The 21,721-nt window shown below is 39.8% G+C and overlaps 2 protein-coding genes across 2 annotated transcripts; both read left to right on the top strand.

Annotated features, from left to right (window-relative positions):
• The first annotated feature begins 320 nt into the window (after positions 1–320).
• LOC133735779 (protein DMR6-LIKE OXYGENASE 2-like) lies at positions 321–8,805 on the top strand. Its single transcript, XM_062163214.1, has 4 exons — positions 321–928; positions 998–1,325; positions 1,491–1,755; positions 8,667–8,805. Exons 1-3 carry the CDS (start codon positions 456–458, stop codon positions 1,743–1,745), a joined length of 1,056 nt encoding a protein of 351 aa, XP_062019198.1. The 5' UTR covers positions 321–455; the 3' UTR covers positions 1,746–1,755; positions 8,667–8,805.
• An 838-nt stretch (positions 8,806–9,643) lies between these two features.
• Positions 9,644–11,384, top strand: LOC133735781 (protein DMR6-LIKE OXYGENASE 2-like). The gene is made up of 3 exons (XM_062163215.1): positions 9,644–10,182; positions 10,502–10,829; positions 10,979–11,384. The coding sequence occupies exons 1-3, from the start codon at positions 9,710–9,712 to the stop codon at positions 11,231–11,233; spliced, it is 1,056 nt and encodes a 351-aa protein (XP_062019199.1). The 5' UTR covers positions 9,644–9,709; the 3' UTR covers positions 11,234–11,384.
• The last annotated feature ends 10,337 nt before the right edge of the window (positions 11,385–21,721 follow it).

The following is a 21,721-nucleotide window of genomic DNA, read 5'->3' as shown; positions in this document are numbered from 1 at the left end:
TAAATGTTAGAGAGGAAAAATGAAATTAACCCAATAAAAAATTGCAAAAACTATTGAGGGTATGGTCAACTGCTTCCAGGGCAAAGGCACCAGGGAGTCTTCACTGAGTGCACAACAAAAAAGGAGATGTGATAAACTTCGATATGACTCATCAAATCCATATAAAATAAATTATATTTTCTTCATATAAAGTTTATAAACACTTGTATGACATGAAAATCCTTTGGCACTGTGTAGAAGACATAGAAAATGACGACTTATGCAAGCACAAACGTCACATGAATCACAACCTTCCAAAACAAAACCGTGCCCCACTTGATAATCTCTACCCAACAATTAACAAAAAGCTGTCCAGGTTCAAGCCAAATGTTCCACCACCCACATTACAAACCAGCCTTTATTTTTGCAGCAAGTAGTATACTGGCTTAGCTTGTCACAGATCAAGGTCAGCAGCTATGGGAGAGGTTGATCCAGCTTTCATCCAAGATCCTGAGCATAGGCCGAAACTCTCCATCATCGAAGCTGAAGGCATACCATCGATTGACCTCTCTCCAGTAACCTTGCAAGATTTCATTTCCTACCCCAAATCCATTGAAGGTGTTGTCAGAGAAATAGGGAATGCATGCAAGGAGTGGGGGTTCTTCCAAGTGATCAACCATGGGGTGCCATTGGAGAAGCTCCAAAGGATTCAGGCTGCTGCTAGGAAGTTATTTGCACAGCCTCTGGAGGATAAGAGGAAGATCAGGAGAGATGAAAGAAACGCATTGGGGTACTTTGACACCGAGAGCACCAAGAATATCCGAGACTGGAAGGAGGTGTTTGATTTCTCAATGGAAGACACTACTTTAGTCCCAGCTTCACCTGATCCCGAGGACAAGGAAGAGGCAACATGGACTAACCAATGGCCTGAGTATCCTCCAGAATTAAGGTAACTTAATGATTCCCAAACTCGTATTTCAAACTTTGGTTCTATGATCTAATAGAATGCCATGACTAGGGAAGCATGTGAAGAATATACTCAGGAAGTAGAGAAGCTTGCTCTAAAGTTATTAGGACTTATAGCCAGGAGCCTAGGCTTGCCAGAAAACAGGTTCAACAGCTACTTCAAAGACCAAAGCACTCGTATCAGACTCAATCACTATCCCCCTTGCCCTTCCCCTCAGTTAGCTCTTGGTGTTGGTCGCCACAAGGATGGTGGTGCTTTAACCGTCCTAGCTCAAGATGAGGTTGGTGGATTGGAAGTGAAGAGAAAGACAGATGGAGAGTGGATTCGGGTTAAACCTACACCAAATGCCTACATCATCAATGTTGGTGATATTATGCAGGTACCAGTACTCTCATCAAACTTCATACCGACTTGCTGTGTTAAATTATTGGAAATTGTTCATAGTAACTTGTCCAATAACAGTTACTTTTTAAGATATGTTCTATAATCTCTGAGGTTATATATTGTGGCCAGTTTCGAGTAACAAATGTATATGGTTATCCAGGTTTGGAGCAATGATAGATATGAGAGTGTTGAGCACAGGGTGATGGTGGACTCAGACAAGGAAAGGTTTTCCATTCCTTTCTTCTTCAATCCAGCACACTACACACTAGTGAAGCCTGTGGAGGAGCTGATCGATGAACAAAACCCTGCCAAGTACAGGCCTTACAGCTGGGGAAAGTTTATGACTCACAGAAGACTCAGTAATTTCAAGAAGCTCGGTGTTGACAACATCCAAATATATGATTTTAGGTTGTAAGAGTGATAATTGTTGTAAATTATTATGGATATATCATGTAAATTATTGTATATTAGAAGATGCTTTCCTCTTTCCTAGTTTTAGGGGATCCATGTTTTAAGGAGGACTTTAAGGGTCCTTGTTTTATGGAGGATTTTAGGCTATATGTTCCTTGCCTTCCACTATATATGTAATCCATTTCTCATCCATGGATGATAGAGAAAACAGAAAATACTACACTCCCTCTCTGCATCAAAACTCTCTCTCTCTCTCTCTCAAGTTCTTTGAAGCAAAACTCTCTCCATTTTCTGAAACATTTCCATTTTACAACACGTTATCAGCACGAATAGCTCTAGGATTCGGATTGCAGATTGATAAGAGAAGAGGTGAATAACTCTTGGGTTGCAGAGAAGAGGTAGTTCATCATTCAATCAACATCAGTCTACAAGCTCTACAACCAAGTAGGTTTTTCCAAACAAAAACCAATTTCGCTGTTTCATTTTACCTTCTGATGTCTGTGTTCCAGTATTTATTTAAAATAGTAATTCAACTCCAAAATTCACCAAATTTTGTATGCTGGAGTCCTTATATGTTTAGTACATCTCTGTAAATTTTCATATTTTTCTGGGTAGTTTTGCTTAGTGTTTCAGTTCGTTTTTTGACTGTTGTTCAGTAGGAACTGCAGTCACAGTTTATGACTTTTGTTGAAGCATCTAGTTTAACTTAATCCTCTATGAGAGACACTTATTTCTCTTGCATTATAATTGGCATGATTGAAAAAAAAGGGAAAGAAAGAGGAAAATCAATAGCTTTTAATTTAGCTATCAATTCATGTATATTGTGACGAATATCTATATATACTTGTTTGGACTTTGTGATAATGATACATCTTTCCTTCATTATTTATTATGATAATGTTTTGTGGTGTTACCTGCTCATATTAAATTTAAATATTTTACCCGCTTAAATTCTTTGCATTAAGAATATATATGTGAGGAATGTAGGTACTTAATGAACCGGAAGTTCACACATAAACATTGAACCAAAAAATTCATACATAAATATTGAACCAGAAGTTCACATGTATCATAAAAGGAACTTGAAGTTTCCTTCACAAATTCACTATACATGTTTAATCCGATTTTTAGTATCATGTTATGGAACCTGAAGTTCTTATTGATTGCTTATGGAAGTTATTACCCATAGCACTAACTATTGTCCTTTAAATCCTTGTAGAGAATGTCAAATCTCAACAAGCTTGACTTTGTTGCTTTGGAAGTTTCCGGAAGGAACTATCTCAAGTGGACCCAAGATGTCAAGCTTCATCTGACTGCAAATAAGATGAGATCAACGATTATTGCTGACAACATCACCCCTGAAGACATGAAGGCAAGGGCTATGATTTTCATCAGGAAACATATGGAAGAAGCACTCAAGGTGGAATATTTAGCTGAAGAGGACCCACGATCTCTTTGGGTCGCTCTAGAAGAGCGATTCAACCATCAAAGAGCCATCTACTTGCCGGAAGCAAGACACGATTGGCAGAACATACGCTTCCAGGATTTCAAGACTGTCAATGAGTATAACTCTGAAATCTGCCGGATTCGGTCACTCCTAAAATTCTGTGGAGAAGAGCTCACAGAAGCTGACCTACTGGAGAAAACTTTCTCCACCTTCCCTCCTTCCTGTATGGTCCTGCAGCAACAATACAGGGAAAGAAACTTTGCTAGATTCTCTGAATTAATCACCATCCTGTTGCTCGCTGAAAAGAACAACAACCTACTTTTGAGGAATGATCAAGCAAGGCCCACCGGTACTAGAGCAATTCCTTTGCCTGAAGCAAATATTATTGCCCATCACGAAAATAATCGTGGAAGGAGGAACCGGGGCCGTGGAAGGGGAAGAAGGTCTGAACGTCCAAGGCATGGACGAAGAAATGGACCCAGAAATGGCCCATATGACCGCGACCACCCAGGCAATGGCCCAAGGGGTCGAGGAGGACGTGGACAAGGCCCACGTGGTGGAAACCGAAATGCCCAAGTCCGACAGGCTCAAATTAGAGAGAACCCTGGTCCGGCCCGTCGCCCTCAAAATCAGCATAATCTATGTTATAGATGTGGAGGCACTGACCATTGGTCCCGCACCTGTCGTGCAACAGATGAAGAGATAGGAGAGTATCACGCCAGACGCGGAACTCAAGAGGCCAACCTTGTGGAAGAGTCAGTCCCTATGGATACCACCTTGGAGATTACTGATTTCCAAGCAGCTATGGATACCACCTTGGAGATTACTGATTTCCCTATGGATACCACCTTGGAGATTACTGATTTCCAAGCAGCTAATGGATACATCGAGGATTGAAAACTCGAGGACATGGACATAATAGGCACTTGTGCCATATCTATGTTATTGTTATGAATAATGCTTTCTATTTTTCAGTTTATCTTTGGTGATCTTTGGAATATTAGTTTTGCATAATTTTGTTATGTTTGGATGTTTAATTCAATAAAATTATTTATTTTCATACATGTGATCCATTGAATTAAATATATGAATAGGCATGTCTTGTGGAGAAATTTGTTGTCTGGCTGATAGTGCTACTACGCACACCATACTCCAAGATAGGAAGTTTTTTTTAAACTTATTGCCTACTCATACCTCTGTGACAACTATATCAGGACAATCCAACCTGATAGAGGGCCATGGCAAAGCCCAATTTATGTTGTCCAATGGTACTGAATTTACCATTAATGAGGCCCTATACTCTCCACGTTCCAGAAGAACGTTATTGAGTTTTAAGGATATTCGAGCCAATGGTTATCACGTTGAAACCACTGAGGAAAAAGGAGTGGAATATCTTTGCATAACCTCCAATTTGTATGGCCGGAAGCGGACATTGGAGAAGCTAAAATGCCTCTCGAGTGGTCTCTACATGGCTACCATTAGATCGATTGAGGCGAATCACATAACCAGCCAGAAGCTAACCAATTCGAGCAACTACTTGCTTTGGCATGACCGTTTGGGACACCCAGGTCAAAGTATGATGCGCCGTATCCTAAATTCATCCCACGGGCATCCCCTTACCAATAAGGATCTTGTGTACAGTAACACATTATGCCAAGCTTGCTCATTGGGAAAATTAAATATAAGACCATCATATGCAAAGACTGAAAAAGACTCCAACCTTTTTCTACAACGGATACAAGGGGATATATGTGGACCTATCCAACCACCATGCGGACCATTTAAATATTTCATGGTTTTGGTTGATGCATCGACAAGGTGGTCACATGTTACACTATTGTCCACAAGAAATGCTGCTTTTGCTAAACTCCTTGCCCAGATCATTAAATTAAGGGCTCACCACCCAGATTATCCAATCAAGTCCATAAGACTTGATAATGCCGGAGAGTTTATATCAAAATCTTTTGATGATTATTGCATGTCCCTCGGGATTAATGTTGAGCATCCAGTTCCCTATGTTCACACCCAGAATGGTCTCGCAGAAGCATTCATTAAAAGATTACAAATGATCGCACGGACCTTGGTAATGCGCACCAAGCTTCCAGTATCTGCGTGGGGCTATGCAATTTTGCATGCTGCCATGTTGGTCCGACTAAGGCCCATTGCCACCCAACCTTATTCCGCGTTACAGTTGGTGACTGGGTACGAACCTGATGTTTCGCACTTACGTGTATTTGGGTGTGTAGTTTTTGTGCCAATTGCGCCGCCACAACGTATAAAAATGGGTCCTCAACGAAGGATGGGCATATATGTCGGTTATGAATCCCCATCCATTATACGCTTTTTAGAGCCCTTGACAGGCGATCTCTTTACCGCTAGATTCGCGGATTGTCACTTTGATGAGACAGTCTTCCCGCCGTTAGGGGGAGATAAGAACGTTACCGTTCCTGATGAACGACGTGAATTGACGTGGAATGTCCCCACTATGTCTCATCTTGATCCCCGAACCGCACAATGCGATAATGAAGTGCGAAGAATTCTAGATCTACAGAGTGTAGCCCAAAATATGCCAGACGCTTTCTCTGATCTAGCTAAAGTGACGAGATCACATATACCTGCTGCAAATGTGCCTGCAAGAATAGATGTCCCTGTAGGACGCGTTGTCCCGGATGGACGAGGTACGACCATGGCGGCTAACCAGTCACATGTCCCTGCCCAGAAGCGAGGTAGACCACTAGGTTCGAAGGATTCCTATCCCCGGAAGAGGGTAAAACCAGCACAAACGAATCCACTAGACATCGCGATCTCAACTGATCCATCTCACGAGATAATTCCAGATTATGGGTCCGTCCTAGAAGAGACAACGTTGGGGGACGCTCCAACGTTTGAACCCACTCTCGAGAATAGAGAAATCTCGATAAATTATGCATGCTTAAGTGAGATTTGGAATCGAAATGAGATTATCATCGATGATATATTTGTATTCGCAGTAGCTACTGAAATTATAACTAGCGATGATGTCGAACCTCGCTCTGTTGATGAATGTCAACGTAGAGACGACTGGCCAAAATGGAAAGAAGCAATCCAGGTCGAAATAGATTCCTTGACAAAGAGAAAAGTGTTCGGACCTGTCGTTCCCACACCTCACCATGTTAAACCTGTAGGATTTAAATGGGTATTTGTAAGGAAGCGTAATGAGGAAAACGAGATTGTAAGATACAAGGCTCGTCTAGTGGCGCAAGGATTCTCTCAACGCCCTGGGATTGATTACGATGAGACATATTCTCCTGTAATGGATGTTATAACGTTCCGCTACCTCATCAGTTTGGCAATTTCCGAAAAACTGAATATGCAGCTAATGGATGTGGTCACAGCTTATCTCTATGGGGATCTTGATACAGAGATATACATGAAAGTTCCTGAAGGACTTAAGATACCCGATACAAATAGTTCTAGACCACGGAACACCCTCTCCATTCGTTTGAGGCGTTCACTTTATGGATTGAAACAATCTGGACGGATGTGGTACAACCGTCTAAGTGAATATTTGATTGGGATGGGATATGTAAACAATGAACTATGCCCATGCGTGTTTATTAAGAAAACAAGTTCTGGATTTGTAATTGTGGCAGTTTATGTCGATGACATGAATCTGATTGGTACTCCTGAAGAGATCAAAGAAACCGCCAAGCACCTGAAGTCTGAATTCGAAATGAAAGATCTTGGGAGAACGAATTACTGCCTCGGCCTGGAGCTTGAGCACCGTGCTGATGGGATTCTGCTTCATCAATCAAACTATATCCAGAAGATGTTAAGACGCTTTAATGAGGATAAAGCGAAACCTTCAAGCACACCCATGGTCATCCGAAGTCTAGATCCTAAGAAAGATCCGTTTCGTCCCGCAGATAATAACGAAGAGATATTGGCACCAGAAGTCCCATATCTAAGTGCAATAGGCGCATTATTGTACTTGACTCAATGCACTAGACCAGACATTTCATTTTCTGTGAACTTGTTAGCTAGATATAGCTCTGCACCAACACGCCGCCACTGGAATGGTATAAAAGATATTTTTCGTTATCTTAGAGGTACGATTGATATGGGCTTATTTTATCCCTATGCATCAAGAAATGGATCAAACCCCCTTGATCCTCAGAATGATGCTCGCCTTGTTGGATATGCTGATGCAGGCTATCTATCAGACCCACACAAGGCACGTTCCCAAACTGGTTATGTCTTTACCATTGGGAATACGGCAATTTCTTGGAGGTCTACAAAACAGACCCTTGTTGCTACCTCTTCGAATCATGCTGAGATTATAGCTCTTCACGAAGCAGTACGTGAATGTATATGGTTGAGAGCCATCACAAAGCATGTTCAAAGCACATGTGGACTGCATTCCACCACTGATGAACCAACCACTATCCATGAGGATAATGCTGCTTGCATCGAGCAAATGAAGACAGGTTTCATCAAAGGAGACAACACAAAACATATTGCACCAAAGTTTTTCTTCAATCAGCAACAACAGGAGCATCAGAAGATTGAGGTCAAGCAGATTCGATCTGAAGACAATCGTGCAGACCTCTTCACTAAGTCACTACCAAAATCTACATTCCAGAAGCATGTACAAGGTATTGGTCTACGTAAATTATCTGAATTACCTAACATGTAATTTTCAGGAGGAGTTGAATCAGGGGGAGTATCCAGAAGCATACCCACTTGACCATCGTGTACTCTTTTGTCCTTCGTCCAGGGTTATTTTGTCCCACTGGGTTTTATTACCTGGCAAGGTTTTAACGAGGCACATTTTTAGTATGGTCGCTCCATCCTGAAGATGTTTTTGATTCAACATATATGCATTTGCTCATCTTTTCCCTTCGACCACGGGTTTTTCCCACTGGGTTTACCGGGCAAGGTTTTGGTGTAGCAACTCTAAATGCATCCCTCTCGTAGACATGCTACTTACTTCTGATGCTGATAAGAAGACTCCACTTATCTCCGAAGCTGTGATATTACTACTTCACACTCATGCGCGTTGTGCTCTTTTTCTCCTTCGACCAAGGTTGTTTTTTCCCACAGGGTTTTTATTACTTGGCAAGGTTTTTGACGAGACAACTTAAAAGCGCACAGCCTAGGCAACACTATTGACATGAAATATCCAAGGGGGAGTGTTGTAAATTATTATGGATATATCATGTAAATTATTGTATATTAGAAGATGCTTTCCTCTTTCCTAGTTTTAGGGGATCCATGTTTTAAGGAGGACTTTAAGGGTCCTTGTTTTATGGAGGATTTTAGGCTATATGTTCCTTGCCTTCCACTATATATGTAATCCATTTCTCATCCATGGATGATAGAGAAAACAGAAAATACTACACTCCCTCTCTGCATCAAAACTCTCTCTCTCTCTCTCTCAAGTTCTTTGAAGCAAAACTCTCTCCATTTTCTGAAACATTTCCATTTTACAACAATAATAATGTTATTTAAGCTTCCTGTACATCACATGCACTATATCAAATCCAGCAAATAATGTCTTTATGTATAAGGTAGTAAGAAACTTTGGAAGCATGGTCCGTTTCGTGTATGGGATTAGCAATAAAATTACAAAGACATTGTTTTGCTGAAAGCTTTGAACAAATATTGTACAGAACTATTTTTAGGATTGTCCATTCCAACTTATTAGATACTATGTATTAAATTATGTGTGCAACTAATTGATTAAACAAAAATATTCGTTAGGAAATATGTCTTCATTCTTTTTAAAAAACAGAGCAAAAAACGCTTTGAGGGTATAGGCACTTTAGGTGGTAGGGAGTGTCAAATGGGTGAAATATTGCAATCAGCACTACAGCTAGCTATTATCAAAGGTTGAAAAAAAACAAAAGTAGTGATGATATTTCAGGAAAAAAAAAATACAAATCCACTAAAAAGAATTGGTATATATAAACACAGGTAAGAAGCAGGTCAGATTAGCAATAAAAGAATTCTAAATTTCAGTTTTTAGTTCTCAATATGTGAAGGTTACCCTGCACAGGGTAATATTATTTAAGAAAAAGCGTTTACTCTTAATATATATAAACATGATTTAATAAACGAATCAGATGGTGTACTAGCACAACATGAAACACAGAATAACACAGTGTGACAAGATTTCCAGTGAAGTAAGAAAAGTCATGGATTTCTCTGTTATACAATTTGGTTTTGATTATATTAAAAGATGAAGACAAACGTGCAGGTGATTTGGTTCTATCAATATATTTCAAAATGATGAAACAGACAAAAATCTTTGTAATTAGCTAATAAAGAGAGAGAATAGGCTATGTACCTGGTCACTGATTAATTGGCTATGAAGACTCCATCCCAGCATTACTAGTTGTAAAGTCTCTATCTGCCGCACCAAAAGGCATCAGCATCTGCCGCCCAAACTAAAGTTTATTACATTATAAGCAAATCATTCCTGTTTCTTCCACAAACTCTTCTTAGAAAAGAGATCATTACTTGCATTAAGTTCACCAGCCATGGGAGAAGTTGACCCAGCTTTCATCCAACACCCTGAACACAGGCCCAAACTCTCCATAATCGAAGCCGAAGGCATACCATTAATTGACCTCTCTGCAATAAACTCTCCAAACTCCATCTCTGACCCAGAAGCTATGGAAAGAATTGTTAGAGAAGTGGGCAATGCATGCAAGGAATGGGGGTTCTTCCAAGTAATCAATCATGGGGTGTCATCAGATAAGCTCCAAAAGATTGAGGCTTCTGCTAAAAAGTTCTTTGCTCTGCCTTTGGAGGAGAAGAGGAAGATTAGGAGAGACCTGAACAATGTGTTGGGGTACTTTGACACTGAGAACACCAAGAATATTCGGGACTGGAAGGAGGTGTTTGATTTTGATGTGGAGGACCCTACTTTAGTCCCAGCCTCACCTGATCCTGAGGACGACGAAGAGACTGAGTGGACTAATCAATGGCCTAAGTATCCCCCAGAAATGAGGTAACTCATTGATCACCAAGGATAGTACATGAATATATATACAGTTAGCTAATGATAATATTAAAGTAAAATGAAACAAAAATGTTTAAAATCTGTAGTTTACTTTTCACCTTGAAGCAACATGATTAGGAGCTTATCAAAGTTCAATTACACAAAAGCTTGCATCATATTCTTCACCTGTGAGATAAAATGTGTATCAAGCAAAAACACTAGCTCTTGGAAACGTAATTTTTTGTCAAGGATCCTATGCATGAATCATGATAGGCTAAACAAATATTCTGAGCCTGATTTATATGATCTAATAGACTGCCATGACCAGGGAGGCATGTCAAGAATATGCTCGAGAAGTTGAAAAGCTAGCTCTAAAGTTGATGGGACTTATTGCCTTAAGTCTGGGCTTGCCGGAAGACAGGTTCAAAGGCTACTTCAAAGACCAAACCACTCGTATCAGACTCAATCACTATCCACCTTGCCCTTCCCCGGAGTTAGCCCTTGGTGTTGGTCGCCACAAGGATGGTGGTGCTCTAACTGTGCTAGCTCAAGATGATGTTGGAGGATTGGAAGTGAAGAGAAAAACAGATGGAGAGTGGGTTAGTGTAAATCCCACCCCAAATGCTTATATCATCAATCTTGGCGACACTCTTCAGGTTCTACTCTTCATAACTCATATTAACTGGCCATGTTCATATAAATTTGGAATTTGTTTTCAGCACACTTATATTAGAATCACTTATAAATCGTTTATGTATTGTTGTTTCTAATTTCATGATTCTAATGACAAATGATGTTTATGCAGGTTTGGAGCAATGAGAGATATGAGAGTACAGAACACAGGGTGATGGTGAATTCAGAGAAGGAAAGGTTTTCTATCCCGTACTTCCTTGAGCCAGCACACTACACCATAATAAAGCCCTTGGAAGAGCTGATAAATGAACAAAATCCTGCAAAGTACAGGCCATACAGCTGGGGCAAGTTTACGACTCACAGAAAGCTGAGTAATTTCAAGAAACTCAATGTTGAAAACATCCAAATTCATGATTTCAGGATATAGGAACAAGTATGTGTGATGGGAGTATTACCGAGTAATAATAATGTTATTTCAGCTTCAGGTGCATAGCATGCTGTTTACATAAAATCCAGAAAACAATGCCAATTTGTATATAATGCCATAGTAGTAAGAAACATTGGGAGCATGATATGATGCTGTGGTTATTGTACTAAATCAGCAATAAAATGGACTACAAAGTACAACACAATTTTGCATATCCATTACAACAATTAGACATTATGAAGTCTTAATTAGATGTGCTACTGGGTGATTTTACAACTCGGAACTTTCTGGCATTATGAAGTGTATCCACATTCATCTGAATAACAGATCAAAGCTTTGAGGTTATAAACACTACAAGGACAGGCAAGTGTTCAATGAGTGCAAGAACTAAACTACAAAAAGGAGAGGGGCAGCCCAATCGAATAGCCTGATGAAACAAAAGAGGGAATATATGGTAATTTCAACATGACTCAAGAAATTTGTGATAGGAATCAGATTTTCATTTGCTGCTTATCCAATTTTAAAAAACAGGGGCAATGTACCTGCTAGCAAAATACTTCAATTGTACTTGAAGATCACAACCATGGAAGAAATTGATCAAGTTTACATTAAACTCCCTGAACACAGGCCCAAACTGTCCATCATCGAAGTCGAAGGCATACCATTGATTGACTTGTCTCCAATGAACTCCCCAGACTCCAATTTTTATCTGCATCTATTGAAGGAATTGTTAGAGGAATAGGAAATCCATGCAAGGACTGGGGGTTCTTCCAAGTGATCAACCAGGGAGTGCCGGTGGATAAGCTCCCAAAGATTGGGGCTGCTACTAGGAAGTTCTTTGCTCAGCCTTTGGAGGAGAAGAGGAAGAGTTGGAGGGATGAAACAAACGTGATAGGTTGCAATTAATGAGAGAGAGAATACCCAGAATGTGAGTGAGTACTGGAAGGAGGTGTTTAATTTAATAGTGGAAGAGCCTACCTTAGTCCTTAGAGGAGAAGGAAGAGAATGAATGGACTACCAATGGCCCAAGTATCCCCCGGAAATCAGTTAACTCAATCATCACTAAGGGTAGCAGACTAGTGGATGAATATATACATTCCGTTTAGCTAATAACAATAGCAAGTTTCAAGAAGCAGAAAATGAAATAAATGGCTAAGAAATATAGATTACCTGTGATCAATGCCTGAGAACCCATCGAGGGTCATTTACCTAAAGCTTTCACCCTTTAGTACACCTGTGAACTAAACTGTGTAAAGGACAGTTTGTCCTTCCCCTCATTTAGCTCGTGGTGTTGGTCACCACAAGGATGGGGATGCTCTAACCGTTACATTTCTTCTAGCTCTAACCCAGTTAGCTTCTATAAAGAAAAGAAGAAGAAAAAAATCAATCCGTTCTTTATAAATAAATAAAAAGAATCTAAAAAGAAATTTGTTCTACTCCCCTGTGAATCACTAAGATCAAGTTCACCCGTTGGGTCACCGGGTTACCTACTATTCATTGCTTTTTAGTGTATATTTTCATTCTCTAGGTCACGAAATACACTGTGCCCGTGACCCAGGGCACGAAATACACTGTGCAGGTCACCATGGTGACCCAGAACACTGTACAGGGTGACCCAAGGCACGAAATACACTGTGCTCGTGACCCAGAGGGTGAAATTAACACTAAAAAGCAGTGAATAGTGGGTGACCTGGTGACCTAACGGGTGAACTTGCTCTAACATCCATGAAATGAGCAAACTTTTTCAAATGAGTGTTACCAGAATCCAATAAAGATGACCATTCACAATAATATGCTCTAAGTAATTAATTTATATCAAAAATGATTATTTTGTATTTTCTTAAGGGGCAGGGCCGGTCCTGTTTTTTATTAGAATGGGCAGGGTCTAGGCCGGCTAGAGCTTCAAAAGTGTAGCCCAATCCTCCCCTATTTAAAATGGGTTGGGCTACCACCCATTAGCTTAGGCAGGGGCAGCCCATAGCCCTGGGCTGATTTTACTGCCCTAGTGGCCGGCCCGTACAAGTATTAACCCAGTTTGCTATCAATAGTGACTTTTGAGATTGTTAACATCCTCATCCTTACCGAGTTATCTACTGTATCTGTTGAAGTGTTGATTGCAGGGACGGAGCTACTCAAGGGCCTGAGGGGGCCATGGCACCCCTTAACTTTTTGACTGCATATGTAATTGTTGCTTGCAATCTAGTTGACTTGAGTTTCTACACACACAATTATTAATATTGGCACCCCCTAGTTCTCCACGTGATTAGCTTCACATGAAAATATAATATATCTCACCTATCTTTTGATTGGTTAGTTTGGAGTAATAGTAAATAATAAAGACTTTTTGGATTTTAGAAGCAGAACCATGAGTAAAATAATATTTGGAGCATGCTTGTTGCACATTGGTATTTGAACCATGGAGAACGCCTCCTTACAGCACGCCTGTTTAATCTGATCAAATCAATTATACAATTATACAATATTTTAATATTTTTTTAATATATTTTTTCTCATCCATCTTGTATTGGCCCCCCTTAGTTGTGATCTCTGGCTCCGTCCCTGGTTGATTGTAGTCTTATATCATATTTTCCAGGTTGTAACAGCTCCAATGTCCGTTATTAATGCAATAGCTGTTTGAAGCATACAAGGAGTATATATTCACAATGGACAGGTATGCATTATCTTCTGATATATTCATCTACCGTGAAACTTAATTCAACACTGAAAGACAGGAGAAATTATATAATTAATGTGACAAGTCAGTTCACAACAGCAAATATGGTTTGAGAGACTTAGAAGCTTTTGGTTAATATATATAATCTGTATATGTTAAAACCCACCTGGTACCTGGTGTTAGTAAGCTATTGAAAGCAGTGTTTGAGGTGTTACTGTGGCGCGCCTCCAGGCGAGGTGGTCGGCTGAAGGTCATACACTTCCAACTGGTTGTCCGGCTGATTTTCTTATTTTTCCTTTGTTTCTTGGTTACCCAGTGACCGGGGTCTGTTTCTTAAAGTAAAACATACCTCTGAGAACACTAATTGAAAGTAATGCCTCTGTCTAACTTACTTTACTTGTTTTAGTAATTTTTTGTTTTCATGACTTGAAAGGACGCACAGATTGTTGGGAGCTTCTCATATTGCTTCAACAATTTATTTATTATTTATTTTTATTTTTATTTTCTGGTGCCAGAATCATGATGCAACCGGTTCTGCTGATGAATCCTCTCTATTCAAGTAAAGCTATTTATGGAGAAAGTGAGTGGAGTGTGATGTAGTGAGTTTTTTTGTGGTTACCGCAAGCTTCCCAGGTCTGGACAATCGCAAAATACAACCTTGAATGGAGAAACTTTATATTAAAATTCAATGGCATCCATTTGCATTTGTGGTCACTTCTTATGTTGTATTTTTTAGCGTTTAATGCAGACTGTTTACGTTGTGTACTTGCCACTTTCTAATTCTTCCAAGGACATTCAAACTGAGAATGCTCAAAATGTAAAGCTGTGTGTTTTATTGATTAAAATGGGATGAGGAAGCAATGGAACAATAACAAAGAAAAAAAATCTATCTCATAACAACCTCACAGACTAGTCTCAAGAACAACCTCACTGACTAGCCTTTTCGTCTCAGAAAAACAGCCTCCACGGCTCCATGACAACAGTCTCCAGAAACAATATTTACAGTACTTTTTTAACTTAAAACTGTGTCTCTCTTCTTCTCTAAAAGACGGAGTGCGAACTTCTTACCCACCCGGATTATTCCTGAACCCACAACCTTCATAAGCAACTTCAACCCAGCTGAGACAGGGAGGGAACCTACTGCTTAGTCTATCACCGTTGCTGCCCCAATGTCAATCCAGCCGTTCAACGATATGCCATGGTGGCAGCACCGGACGTAATGCCATCCAAAACCTACGGCCCATGTGATTGCCACAAAACCAGAACCCAGCAGTGCGAAACTGCGGAGCGACTTATTCCATATGAGTTCGGCGTGCCAGCATAGAGCTTCGATCAAGTTAACCGCCTGTGTCTTTGGCTGCCGGAACTCATGCACTGCTATCGCAAGCCAATTCTTCGGCACCGGCTGATAGACTCAAAATGAGTTCTCAAATTTAACTCTGTTGACAATTGTTAGTATATAGCAAGTAGGGATCGTTCTATCCGGGGATTGAGGGTACTCCTGTCATTTTAACGTCAAATAAAAGAATATTAATTAGAAGTATACAATATGTACGAAAATTACAAAGAAATAAAGAGGGGATTTCGAAATTGTTTATTCACTAACTAATTATCTAATTACATTGACCAGTCAACCAAGAATCAAGATAAGATGGATGGATGGGAATGTGTGATGAAGTTAACAACCTTTAATACAAATTCAAGATCACAAATTATAGTTTACGAATCAAAACACATACTTGAATGAAATCAATCAAGAACAAACCATGAACGCATGCATAAGTTCTTTTTACTTTCCTTAGTTAAATTAACTAGATGAACGCACCATAGTTAACCCTATTAAACATGTTATGCTAATGAGTGATCAATCCAATAACACACATATTCAACGCATTAAACACTTAGAAAGTTTGATTGATTTAAGAAAAACACACAAGTTAGAACGCTAATCAAGCATGCAATTCTCTTTGTTGATTTACCTAAGTAATTATAGGTTTTCCACTTAAATTATTAAAGCCTAGAACGCTAGCACCTTAATATGGATTCAATCATGCAATTCGAAACCTAAGTTGGCCATCAAAGAAATCGAAAACATGATAGGTGGGATTGAAGAACAAAATCAACAAACATTCACGAACAGGTAAAGATTTCGAAAACTATAATCTGAAAATCCTAAAACAAATTCATGCTTCAAGATTGGAAACTTAAACATCAAAACATATACTTTAATCTAACAAGAAATCGCAACATCCAATAAAACCAAAAACATAGAACGCTAGAGAATCTGATTTTTAAAGTACAAAACAATAAAACCGAAAACAACGTTCTAGGGTTCATAGTTACACTTTTAAATAAGCTTCAAGAACGTAAGAACGCCTTCAAAGGTGGTGGACGGCAAGGTGAGTCACGGCAAGGATGGAGAATGGAGGAAGAACCTGCTTCACGGCTTCAAAGTCTTGAACAATTGGAGAGGCCAAAACTTTGAGAGAATAAAGGGAGGTATTTGCGATTTTGATTCAGGGTTTCATGATGATTTTCACGGCAATGTTTCCCTCCTTTATATAGTGCATGGCCTAGGGTTTAGTTCCCTAAGAATTCTCCTTGTTTGCATCACCGACCAATGAGAAAATTCCATTCGAATTGGAGAACATGTCACTTTCTCTTCTGCCTAAATTCCTCAATTAGATATATTCGGCCACCATGCATGTAGAATACAACCAGGAAACCTCCAATGATTTTTCTTTTCTTTTCCTGATTGCATACGAAGTAGAATTTCTCCCAAACTCTCCATATATGCTCTTGCCGAAATCTTCATGAATCTTCTATTTATTTTCGGAAAAAATCAATAATAATTGATTTAGGATTCCTCTAAGACGTCAAGAAGGCAAGAAACTCATGTGCAAGTCACATGCTTCAATCTTTAGGCCAGACTTCTCAATTGGACAATTTCAAAGCTCAGTACTCCTCTAATTGCCGAAATTTCTTGTTCATTCTAGAATATTCTAGAGCTTTCTTGAGTCATCTTGAAGCCACAGCATCTCCTAGCACCACCAAGACTCCTAGTGTCATAAGGTTTCCTAGTCCAACTAGGACTCTGTCATTTCTTCATTTTCAAGCACATTTTTCCGAGCTCACTCCTAGTTGCATTAGGATTCCTACTTCAACTGGGATTCCTTTTCCTGGTAGGATTAGGAAAGCTTCATTTCTCCATTTCTTTCCCATTTCTGCGCCTCATTTCCTCCTTGCCTTCATTTTCCTTCATTTCTTGCTCTTCTTAGCTCATTTCCTGCGTTTGAAGCTCACTTGTACCTAAATACAACAAAGTAAGTTAGAAATGATATTGTTAAAGGAATAACTAAGTAAAATGTAGGAGAAATGACACTAAAAACATAGAAAATATTACCTTGATCACCGGCTGTCTGCCCGCAGAGTCGCGAACCGAGATTGGAAAGTGCGGTGACAACACCGGAGGTCTGCGCGGAGAGTCGCGAACTGAGATTGCAAGGTGTGGCGGCAACGTGGGGTCTTCTTCATGGAGAAGTGAAAGACGTACGTGAAAGAGAAATGTCAGTGCCCGCCCCGGTGAACTTCTTGGATTGCGGAGTTGCTCCGGCATGGTGAGAAAGGTAAGAACCTTTGGCTATTGAGATCTTGGTGCTAGCAAGCTTGCTGCCCTTAGAAGAGTCTTGCAGTAGTTACCTTCAAGTCTTCCATTATCAGAACATGTTCTGGCCGGCTTGGCTCTGTCCGGGTCGGGCTGCAGTCTCGAATTATCAGAATATGACCTTGACGGCCGAGCTCTGGCCCGGAAAAAAGGACTATGGTTGTCATCTCGGGGTTTGTTGATTGTGCGACGGTACTTTTCGCCGAATCCAAGGCCCTCTTCTATGAGTTTCTTGAATCTCCGACCGTATCGTTGGTCTAATTCAACGTCCTCTTCCTCTAAACCAGTCTCCGATGAGAAATCGTGGCAATGGGGACGGCGTGCAGCTTTAGATAAGCGGTCGACTTCGTCTTTCTTGAATCTCTGGCAGTAATGTTGGCTAAATTTAACCCCCGCCTCCTCTGAAGTATTCTCCGATGACCATTTGCGGCAACAGTTACACCTTGCAGTTTCGACTAGGGCGTCACCTTCGCCGGCACATTCTCGGCGGTGGATGAGCGTCATGTCCGCCACCTTAAAGCTTTCTTTCTAAACCCCGAACAGCGAAAAAACAAGTACTCACTCGGAGTGAGGTTTTATATTTATAGTTTTGGGGGGTCTGTGTGGGTCCAAAAAAATAGTCAGACCAGTGGGTCTCACTCTCCGTTCTTTTAATTATTTTTAGTCATTTTTATTTTTTCATCCAAATTTTTTTGTTTCAAATCTTTTTTCCTAATATTTCATACAACCACTACCGTCACGCAGCCATCCATACTGTAGGGCTGGGACTTTAGACCCAATAACCTGAGAAATCGCCCCAAACCAAACCGAAATTGATGTTTCAATGCAGTTCTTGAAGAAAAAAAAAACTATGTTTTCAATTCAACTCTAGCCGTACCAGTTTAAAACAAATCGGTTTCTGTTCCTGCGATTCAAAAACACAAAATCCCAAACCAAACACATGTCCTTCTGTTATTGGCTTGTGAGTATTCATGTCCTTCTGTTATTGGCTTATGAGTAAGACCGCTTTCACCATTTCAATCAAGACCCTAAACTCAGCGTCTCAGCCTCACAATCTATTCTTCCCTAATTTCACAGCTTGCAACCCTTGCTCGAAAACCCTAAAATCAGCTTAAAATTCTTTCAATCTAATCCCAATTCATCAACTCCTTGACTCGATTCTAAACCTTAATTCTAATTGAGGGTGAGAATATTTGAAAACTCCAATCCAATTTACAAAACTTATTCAAAAACCCCAAATCCCCAATTGGAGAAATGAACTCCGATTCTAGTCATTCTCTGGAAAGCGGCAATGAGATTATGACTGCTGAACAACCTGGAGGTGATGAACAAATTGCTGAAACACCATCTTCAAGTCCAACAGCGACAACCCGTTCTTTGAAACAGAAAGGGAAGAAGTACATTGAGCCTGTGAAGAGTCAGAAGAGAAAGAGGGACAAGAAGATGAAGACAGAGAGGTCAATGGTGTGAGAGCACTTCACCAAGTTCGACCAGCCGTTAGTGGAGATTGTTAATGGAAAGGAGAAGGTAATCGACAATACAAAGCGAGCTCAATGTAAGTACTGCACCACTCATTTAGCATGTGATTCTAGAGACAACGGTACTAGTTCACTTAAGAAGCATACATATCTGGTTTGCAAAGGGTACCTTGGTAGGAATAACTTAGAAGAGAGTCAACAAATCTTTTTTTTTTTTTTTTATAAATATTATTAAAAGAAAAGGAAAAAGACAGAAAAGGGAGAGGGGGACATCAACCAAAACCCCTCCCAAAGAGTTGAAAAGAAAGCTGAGAAGAAAAAAGGAGAGTAGCAGCCACACAAATACACCATATAATTAAGCAAACTATAGGTGACTATGCAGCAATTCATGCTTCATAATTAAACTAGTGAGCCCATGCAGCATCATATCCAAGTACTACCAAACTTTGCATTATGAGTAAAAGATTGGTACTGCACTTGAAGAGAGTCAACAAATATTAAATAGTGATATCTTACATCAAAATTCTACTTTTGTTTCAAGGCAATTTTATAAGAAGCACGTCTAGATGTTGCTTGTGTGATGATTGTGTTGGATGAGTTGCCTTTCAATGCTGTTGAAAGGCCAAGGTTTAGGCATTTTTGTAAGGTAGCAGTACCAAGGTGGGAAGCACCTTGTAGGAATGTGGTAGTTAAGAATTTTTTGCGAATACATGATGCCAAAAAGAAGACACTAAAGAGGGAATTGAGGGCACTTTAAGTCTGTTTGACAACAGACAAACTGTGGGTGGAGTATGCACAAAAGAGTGCTTAAATTTTGTGGTGTACCAAACCATAGTGGCAATACCATAGGAAAAATCCCAGAAACTTGCTTGGTTAAGTGGAGCTTAAATAGGGTATTGACTATATCAGTGGACAATTCATCAGCAAACAAGGTTGCTAAAGAGTACCTTAAGAAAAAAATGAGTGGATGGCCAAGGAAACCAATGTTTGAAATGAGGATTATGCATGTGAGATGCTTGGCTCACATTGTAAACATTATTGTGAGCTCTGGTCTACATATAACGGATAGGTCATTGGCTTGTATTAGAAATGTTGTTAGATATGTAAGGAGATTAGGTTAAAGACTTGATGGATGTAAGCTCTGTGTTGAGAAAGAGAAGTTAGAGCGTAAAAAAGTCTTCGTGTTAAATGTGCCAACAAGATGGAATTCCACCTTCTTTGTGTTGGACACAGCTTTAAAATTAAAGACGGCTTTTGACAAAGGAGGAAGATGTGAAATACCTGAGCTATTCTGATGAAGATGAAGAGTTGGGTGATGAATTTGAAGAGGCTTAATTAGTAGGGCAACAAGACAGCCTAGGAAAAAGGTAGGCCCCCAGTTATTGGGAGAAAGCAGCTGCTTTTGTGAAGTTTCTTAAGGTGTTCTATGATATGTTATAGTGGAAATTTGTGCACAACTGAAGCCTGCATCATACAAAGCCTTCCATGACATAGTTACAATACAAACAGAGCTAGATTCGCTGTTTCACAAGCCAATAGACAATCAATCAAGTGAGAGTGATAAGATTTTTTTTGGAATGGTTAACAAAATAAGGAACAAGTTGAACAAATACTTTGGATCCCTAGAATACATCAATAAGCTTTTTTATTGTTGCATTTGTCTTGGATCCAAGGTATAAACTAAACAATTTTGAGAGAGTGTGTGAAACAATGTTTGCCATGGACAGGATTGAGATTAAGAAGAAATAAAAAATTAGAGGAAGTGAAGGACCTTGTGGTCAAATTGTGTGACCTTTATGCATGTTCTAATGGAGATCAGAGTGCACAAAAGAAAAATAAAGTGGTGGGAAATGCCAACAAAAGCACATAGACCTGTAAATGGACCGGATTTTGATTCATATTTGCTCCAAATCCGTGACTATTGAACGAGTTTGAATTGAAAATTTAATCCGTTGATGTGTTAATGATTCGGATGCGTTAATCCGTTCATTTAACGGATCAAACATGGATTTAAGTTGATCCGATCCAGTCGATGAGCTGTGGCCTGTTGGTTAGCTAGCCTAACTAACACTGTGGAGGTCACGGGTTCAAATCTCACTGACATCAGGGATAGGGTGGGGTGGGGAGTTACATTGTCATCCAGAGTCAAAAAAAACAAAAAAAGTTGATCCGATCCATTCTACTTTTATAATAATAAAGTATTATTTTTGTGGCTTTTCAAAAAAAAAAAAGTATTATTTTTGTGTTACTAAAATATTTTTTTTTTTTTTGAAGGGAATGTGGATTTCATTGACGCATGCCAAGATGACCATTACATATCCTTCAGCTGCCTTCAACTAGACAGATCAAGAAGTTGTAGCAAGACTACTGTGATACATAGAGATAGACCACCTATATTCGAACTAACCGCTCACTTAGAGGGAGCCTATAAACTATGGATAAAATGGAGACATAGAATATAGGCCCCTACCACATAGGGATGTTAGGTTCCTAATACAAGGGAACTTAGTGTAATTAGACATAAAAAGCTAAAAACATAGAGTTGGGCCAATGGCCTAAACCCTAGCCCAAATGAGAGACCAGGGTCAAGCCCCAGCCCATAAACTCAAAGCCCAAATAGAATGCCATCAGCAAAGGTCCACCCAAGGCCCAATAGCCTGGTCCGGTCCAGT

The sequence above is a fragment of the Rosa rugosa genome, chromosome 3 (assembly GCF_958449725.1).
Source record: "Rosa rugosa chromosome 3, drRosRugo1.1, whole genome shotgun sequence".
Lineage (NCBI taxonomy): Eukaryota > Viridiplantae > Streptophyta > Magnoliopsida > Rosales > Rosaceae > Rosa > Rosa rugosa.
This window is presented reverse-complemented; position numbering and strand designations above follow the sequence as displayed.